The following is an 8476-nucleotide window of genomic DNA, read 5'->3' on the forward strand; positions in this document are numbered from 1 at the left end:
TTTTCCACCTCCATCCCTGTCCAAACTCCCCCCCCCCTCTCGCAAACATCCCCCACCCCGTCCGAGTGCTGAACAGTCCCTAAATCTCTCCCGCCTTTCAAGCCTTCTCCCTCTCACTTGGCATGCCATTTGTTCTGGGCTTTCAGGAACCTGATTCATGAGTACTTGAAGTGACTTATGTCTGAGAAAGGTTTAAGCATGGAAGAAGCCTTTAAAACTCCTGTACGCTAAACAGTTCTGATGCATTCCATGTGGAGATTACAGAGCAGAAAACAGCCTTACTGAATTTTAAAAAAAGTGAAATATAAACACAAACACAGTTTTTTTTCTTAACAGAAAATTTTAATACCCCTGACAACATTAAAAAAAAATTATCCACAATACTCAAAGAATATTTTTTTTGTTTGTTTCTTTATATATTTCTTATCAACATATTTACATTGACATTAAAATAAATTCACATCAGATAAAAACAAAACTGCAGTATGCACATTTTAGGCACACCACTACAGCATTATGGTCATTTGGTACAAAACCATTCTCCTTGATGATCCAGCACACCTGATGTCTGGATCTAACATCATTAAAATGCATATATTGTTTTGTCTTGAGCTAGCCCTGTTCACTGGATTAATGACAATTCCTGCCAAAATCATTTGTTTTTCTATCTATGTTGTCATCTCCATAATATAAAACCCTCCTGTCTTTAATTATGCTAGGCAGTTGTCTTGTGTTTAACATGTACAGTTGAATATCTTCTGCTTTGGTCAAACATGTTAACTGATCTCCAGCACATTTTTTTTTATTATTTGCAGAGAAAAAAATACATGTTACTCAAATGAAATGTGCCTGTCTCTTTACAGAAGGGAAATTTCCAACTGGCTACAGCATCAAAAGGTGCTTTCAGCACCACACTGAGCTGCTCTGGTAGCCTTAGCTTTGTGTTGCCACTCTACAGGCTCAAATTATCTGTACATATATTAAATTCTGAATCGTTCCACTACGCTACATAGATTTGCTTTTTATTTGGTTTTCAGTGCTTGCAGCATTTCACTTTCCAGACCATTTTCCCTTTCCTTTCTGAGTGCAAATAGTTTTTTAACGTTTCCTTCAGGGAGGACTTTGTGACGAGAGAACCACTGAAGACAACCCGCTGCAGGTCAGGGGAAGTCAGCCGAACATCACCGTCCTGTAAGGGTACACATGATCAGAGAAAAAAATACTGTGGAGGGGGTAAAAAAAAAGTTGTTTGGACAGCAACACCTGCCTTAAAGAGCATCCTCCAGGACCACAGTAGGCCTTCAGAGGAACTTTTCATTATTTTCCTGAGCTTCAAACCAATGATTCTCAGAGGACCTGAATAAATAGCCTGACTGAACACATGCCAAATAGAAAGTTTTCAATAAATTTACGCTGATTGGTTGTGGCATCATTGTAAGTGAAACTATTCAATTACAAGTTTTTTTCAACCAATGAGTCATGCCTCCACAGTGTCTTTCAGACCATTCGACTGCATATTGCACTGAAATGGGTATCCATTTCACTCCTCAGTCTTTCGGGAAGATCCGTTGGTGGTTCGGTGGCTACAGTGGCCATAATTTGCACATTGTGGCCTTCTCCTGAACCGGGCTGAGTTTCAGCTCTGTTTTCTTTCTTTCTGCATTGGTGTACGAGCTGGTGCAGAGTTTCTCAGTCTACGGGCAGCTCACAGGGTATCTGCCGGGCCGCTTTGGCCTGAGTGTAAGTCCTCTGGAAGTCCTTGTAGCGTGGAGCGCAGCCGAGCCAGGCCTCCCCGAAATGGACCCGGCCGGTGAAAAGGAAGCTCCCGGGTCCCGGTTTGACGCCACACTGAAGCAGAGTCCGTATCTCGCCCCGGCTGGCCAGGCGGCTGCTGCCAGTGAACAGGGCGTACTTCTGCCTAAACACACGAGTGGCGCTGACCTTGATCACCGCCGCCCGTAAATTCTCATCTTCCTCCACCGACCAGATGTTACCTCGCACCACTGGGAGTAAACAGGATGTTCAGGTTAGTTTCAGGTTCATTCTCCATTGTCCATTTACAATAATGTCCTAAAATGTCATTTTATTAACAAGAGGAAGGTTAAATGGTTTTTGTTATGTTGTCAATGTTTGCTTTTCTGTTTCAGGCTTAGTTTAGAGGTAATTCTCTGTGGGCTAAGGACGGAAAACCCTGACCTGCACACTAATCCTTGTAATGACTGTTGGCAGTTAAAGGCCTGCAAATGTATCCACTGGTTTTTCTTTTGCCTATGGACCAAACCAGTTCCAGTACTTGTTCAGTGCCAGTGCTAAACCGCTTTTAAGTCTTCTCTGAAAACCCAGTTCTTAAACAAGATTTGTACAGGTTTTATCTACAAATGACTACACTGTGTGGCTTTGCTTCTAGAACTGGGGATTAGGTTTAGTGAGTTTTGCTTTTTGGGTTGGTGTGTTTTTGCAATATTTTTGCAACTGGGATATTTAGCAACTTACCAAAGTCACTGGTGCAAACAGCCATCAGAATCTCTGTGTCGTTGCAGGGTCTGCAGGCGTCTGGAAGGAGAACAATGAGCAGGAAAGTCCGTTAATGAGCTCACACGAAACTCTGAACAACTGGCAAAAAACACCACCTATATGCAAATCCCCTGGAAATCAAAGTTAGTATTTCCAGATCCTGCCATTTGAGATGTGGTCCAATCCTTAAAGTCAAAAAGCAGCAATAAAGGCTGGACCAACTATGTGTTATAAACGGACAGCTGCAACTTTTACAACTGGCAGAAGAGCAACAGAGGCGCTCAAAGGTGTGAGATTCTTCTACTGCAGACAATTTAAAGTTTAAATAAAACTTCCAGGATGTGACACCTCATCAGTTTAAACTGGGTCCAAAAAAAGGGAAAGGGGAAGGATTTCAAATACAGGTAGAATCCTTCTTCTGAGAAAACTTCAATTTACAAATGTACATATGTTTTAAAAGCTAAGAAATAAAGTGCACAATGCACTACTTTTTCACACAGGAAAACACTGGGGTCTCTTCAGTTCCTTCAAAAACATTGCTCTCTTTGAATTCTGCTTTATCATACTTGTTCTTTTTTGTCTTCTTTTGCTAATTTTAGCTTTTAGCAAGTCTTTTTCTACTTTAGCTTTAGCTACCCGTTTGCTACTTTAGCCTTCAGCAAGCCATTTAATGCTTTTATCTAATCTTTTCTTACTTTTAGCGGACATTTTGCAGCATTTAGCTTTTAGCTAAGTTTTAGCTACGTATAGTTTTTAGCTAGCATTTTGCTAATCTTGGCTTTTAGCTATCACTTTGCCACTTATAGCTTTAACAACTCAGTTTAAGCTTTTTCTACAAATTTCAACAGTCATTCAGCACTCAGGATTTAAAAAAAAACATTTTTTGAGAAAATGTAATTTTTCTAGTTTTTGATGAAATTTGTTAATAATAATAATAATAATAAGTATAAACCAAACAGGTGCTCTGCACTGACTGAACTGTGGCTTAAAGAAAAAAAAAAGGCCCTGGCATTTAAAAAAAAAAAAAGCTTGGAAGCACCCCACACATCCTCCTCCTCCTCAGTGAAAATTTCTTGATAAATGGGATTCCTTCCTCTCCAGCCCACTGCACACACACACCCTCCCCCCCAACCTAATAAGTGTGTGGGAGAAAGATGTAAGCGGGGGGAGTTCACTCCTACAGACAAGTCCCCCTACAGAGAGGCAGCTCAACAAAAGGAGGGGAGCATCTCAGCTGGGCAGAGGCCTCTGTGTTGCCTAGGCGACAGGAGTAATCCCAGAATACTCATGCGGCACTCATTCAAAGGCCTCTGGACTGTGGAGAAAGCCCCACATACTGTGCCTTTGTGCCCCCCTCCTCCCCACACCACAGCCCCTACTTCAAACCAGAACGGCTCTGGGGGAAGTTGGGCCACTTCCTCCCCTCTCTGCACACTGCATGAGCCGTGGAAAGTCCAACCACAGGAGTCTGGTCTGAATTAGGAATCATCGTTACCGGATTTATGGGATGAAAGATCATCAGACTGAGTGAAATGTTTCAGCAGGGAGGGAAAGTCCTGTAAACCAAGACAAAACATGGACACAAATGTTCTAGTTTTCATCATCATGAACAAATGAGTCACCTTCACTGCTGATGGAGTTGGAGTCCAGAGACATGCGAGCGGTCCAGTCTCCTCTCAGCTCATAGCGAAAGGATGCAATCCTCCTGCTGATGTCCTGATGGGGTGTCGCCTGGAGGAACAGGGCCAGCCTCTCCCCGGGCAGCCAGCTGAAGCAGCGCACCCTCGGAGGTGGCGACGACTCGATTCTGTCCCCGACCAGGAGCTCCAGGAGCCCGTCTCTCTCCAGGTACAGCTGAGCCCCGTGGAACTGATCGGAGGGCTTGACGCAGGCAGTGATGAGGCCCGAGCTGCTGCCGCCGGGCCCCACCGCCACCGAGGCCAGGCGGGGCGAGAGGGTGAGGCGCAGGGCCCCTTTGGGGTAGAGCCAGTCCAGGGTGCCCTCAGAGCAGTGGAGGGAGATCTGCTCCACGCTGCCCTGCTGCTGAGACAAACCACTGGAAGGGAGAAGGATGACAGGAAACACATTTTAGAACCAAAATCTCTAAACTTCTCCTTTTTTTGAAATGGCAGATCTTCGCAAGAAATTCATATAAAAAAGAACTTCATCAGACAGAGGGGACAACTTAGGTTTTTGCAAAGACAAACTCAGATAACGTGCCACCTACTGGCAGATCTGTGATGGCCATTTATGACATCATGAGGCCCAGGCTTCATTTAAATATCTTGAATAAAATATGAACATTTTGATAGCACAGACCGAGAGAAATCCAAGGCAACCGCATCAACTGTATGTTTCAATCCTCCCGTCTCCTGCTTGCCTGTCTGGCCCCTGGATGCCTCCTGCAGGCAGCCCAGGGGCCAAATCTCAGCAGAGCAATGCAAACATTTGAATGACACCCTGCAGGCAAGTCTCAACATGCTGCATCCAAATCACCACCCTGCAAGAGCCGCTGCATTCAAACACCTGTAGCATCTCTGAGAGGCACTTTTTGTGCACATATTCTAATATCGCAGGAATTTAAAAAACAATCAAACAAACAAATACTTGCCTTCCTCTCCAGCTGCACTGGTCTTCGGAGTAATTTGAAAAGGTGGTGTCAAAAGTGGTTAAAAGCAAAATCCAGGTTGCGTTAATCCAACCTCCTATGCCAAACATTTTCTACCTCTGATGATGCGAATAAATATAGATATTCCAAAGCTGTGATTCCTTTTATTGTAGAGTAAAGTTCCTCTACAATAGCACAGCTCTATCTCCTGCAGGCTCCATGACAGTTTGGCATTTTCTCCTCCTGGTGATCAGAGAGCTTCTGTGGCTCTCCGGGCTGCAGTGAGTCGGGGAGATCGCAGAGCTCTGAAGTTATCCTCCCTCTGGAAAACTTCAGGGACCAATCACAGAGCAGCAGGAGAAACTTTAAACCGCTCACTGTGAGGAGGGGGGAGGTTCGGCTGCATCCCCCTCAGAATGAGTAACTGTTTGCAATGATAAACCACTATTGTGTTGGAGGTCTGCACTGAAATGAACCTGCATGTTGAGTTTTTAAAAAAAAAAAAAAAAACGAGTTGAATATTGTTTGAGTGTGATACATGTGACATTTGAATTACTTCTATTTTATTCTAGGTTATCAGTTCTCCTTGTGTAAAGTCCAGAACCTGCAACTATAAATAGTTTATTGTGATTAAAATAGTTTAAATTTATGTCTTGCTCAATAAAATCCACTTTTATTCTACATTCAGACTTTCAAAACACACCAATAATGTCCACTTTTTAAAAGTATGAATCCAAGTGAGAATGGCTGTTATGTTTCTAAAACATTAACTTGCCAAAGTCTAGAGTAATCCATCAGTACCGCCCGCTACCAAAGGCGACAGGGTGATGGTGGTTTTGCTTGTGTGTCTTTTAGCAAAACATCTAAGGAAGCACTGGACAGATTTGACTGAAACCCAAAGAGTAATCATCGTATGAACATCTTCGACTCATTAACAATTGGTCAATTTTGTCAACACAATTCAAGATGGCCGCTACAGCTAATCGCCCTTAGGACTTATTCAGCTCGGAAAACCTCACAATATCATGTGTGATCGTGCTTTGGTCATTTACAAAGTTTGACCAAAACAGCTAAAACTACAGCCTCCTCAAAAGATAAGTTATAGTGTTTAAAACTCTGACATGAAAGGTGTGTGTGTGTGTGTGTGTGTGTGTGTGTGGAGGGGGTGGGGGGGTGGGGGGGTAGTCCTTTAAGGAGTGCTAGAGCTTTATTTTACTTTATTTATCTTATATTTTCCTTCATGGAACCAGATTTCTTTTAATCTTTTGAAGTTTTGAGGCTGCTTTTTGACTCGTTTTCTGTCCAATCTACCTGATCATTTTCAGGTAACTCTGATCTATCAATCATTCAGGCATAAAAATGGCGGCTAAATTTAAAGAATGAACAAATGTTGCGTCAATAAATGTCAGGCAGCTCAATAAAGGATCAATGTTAACTTGAATCTTCATCAAAAATAACAATTTTAAACCAATTTTTTTAGGTACTAAGGCACAATTTCTCCAATTTCTTTAGATGAATTTATGAAAAATACCAAAGATAGCACAGAAGGACACACAAAATAACAACTTAGTACCAAACTTCTCATATGATAAACTGAAGGATGATCATATGAGAAGATGAATCCTATATGATGGTGATGACACTGATGATGATGATGATCCCCTCCTCCTCCTCTTATTGTGCCCCCTGCCCTGCTGAGCTTCTCTTTCATGTTGGGGTATTTATAACCAAATCAAATGTTCTTTTGTGCCAGCGCTGACATCCATCTCCCCGAGCCAGCGACTCTCTCTGTCTGTACGTGGGTGATGAACGTCTCGGCCCCACTGACGGACTTATGACAGGGCCACGGCGCAGCTCAAAGACACATGTGCAGAAATCCAGCTGCTTCATTGTCTGCAGCCGGACGGAGCTTTGTTTTCTGCGGCGCAGTTCAAAGCAGCAGAGCCCGAAGCACAAAGCGAGAGGAGAGGAGAGTCAGTCTGAGAGAAAAAAATGAATATATTAAAGCCTAAATGGATTTCCCGAGTATGCTGCAGCATCCACGTGTGCACAGTGCGCCCAGACGTGGACAGTCAGTTTTAGACAGTTCATCAAATGGATCAGAGTTCCTGTTCTTAAGCACGTGTCTTATAAAACAAAAGCACAACATACGTCATGTGGCCTTCAGGTGACCTGGGTTTTAGTTTTATTCAGCCTGGATTAGATTCACTGCTTCAAAAGTGAAGCCAGATGTGCATTTCATTTTTGACATTTTTAATCTAAAATCATCAAAACAGCAACCAAAGCCTCATTTCGCCCACTACCTTTCATGTTAGTATTTTAAACTGAGCTCATTTTATGATGAGAAGGGATGGAGGTAAAGCTGTTTTGGTAAAACTTTTTAAATGACATTACGTGATATTAAGAGATCTTGCAAGATGTATTAGGACTTGGCATTTGTGTTGGTAATGACTTCAGCTACTACAATGCCAAATTTGAGCTCAGTAGCTCTAAATCTGACTTAGTTAAAATAGTTTATATGTTGGCTAAGGTCAGTTAGCTGTGGCAGCTATTTTAAATTGAGTTCGCTCCCAAAGTTAATTAGTTATAGATATACAGGCAATGATTACTTTCTGTCAGCTTCAATAAAAAGCAGTGATATTTAGCTTAAATAAAAACATGAAAGCGACTGAGCATTAACCTAGATATAACTTGTCTTCCACTAAAGATCAGAGTTTTGAGGTGGTTCTGTTTCTTTTCTGGTTCAAAGCCATTTAAACTGGTTAGGCTTTGGCCTTTCAGCATATTTCTGCTGCCTTGCTTTATTTGTTCAAGCTTCCCTTTTTTAAGCCAAAGATTCCCTCTCTTCCTCCTTTTAATATCAGAGTGGTTTTATTTTACGCTCGGGAAAAAGAAACAGGAACTATAAATCAGTGTGCGGCGCTGTAATCAGGCAGTGTCTGAGTTCCAATCAGAGGTCAGTGTGTTTTACCTGAACCACGGGACCTGGCTGACTCTGTTCTGCATTCAGAACAATGCCATCGTTGACCGTAAAGAAACACGGCCTGTTTGACCAGTGGACTCGGATTCCTGTCGAGGTTTCAGGCCTCTGTGCTCGCTGCGTTCTCACCGGCCTGCCGATGAGAGCGTCTTTACACAGCCCACTTTGTGCGAGGATATGTCCGAACACAGAGAGGAGGGAGTCACAGTGGGGTGTTAGTGGGATTTACAGAACCTTGACGCTGTGTGTAACGTTCCACTCACAAAGATGCTCTTTCTCACAAAGGGAAGCCCCTAAACACCTGGTGGAGGTGTATAAAAAAAGTTTAATTATTCAAATAGTTCCAAATACTAAAAGTCATAGCAGACTATCCC

At 42.7% G+C, this 8476-nt stretch overlaps 1 protein-coding gene across 1 annotated transcript; it reads right to left on the minus strand.

The window, feature by feature from the left end:
• Positions 1-783: 783 nt before the first annotated feature.
• metrn (meteorin, glial cell differentiation regulator) lies at positions 784-5415 on the minus strand. Its single transcript, XM_017418269.3, has 4 exons — positions 5126-5415; positions 4137-4570; positions 2494-2553; positions 784-2003 (listed from the first exon to the last, which is right to left on the minus strand). Exons 1-4 carry the CDS (start codon positions 5230-5232, stop codon positions 1690-1692), a joined length of 915 nt encoding a protein of 304 aa, XP_017273758.1. The 5' UTR covers positions 5233-5415; the 3' UTR covers positions 784-1689.
• Positions 5416-8476: the final 3061 nt, after the last annotated feature.

This window comes from Kryptolebias marmoratus, linkage group LG17 (assembly GCF_001649575.2).
Source record: "Kryptolebias marmoratus isolate JLee-2015 linkage group LG17, ASM164957v2, whole genome shotgun sequence".
Taxonomy (NCBI): domain Eukaryota; kingdom Metazoa; phylum Chordata; class Actinopteri; order Cyprinodontiformes; family Rivulidae; genus Kryptolebias; species Kryptolebias marmoratus.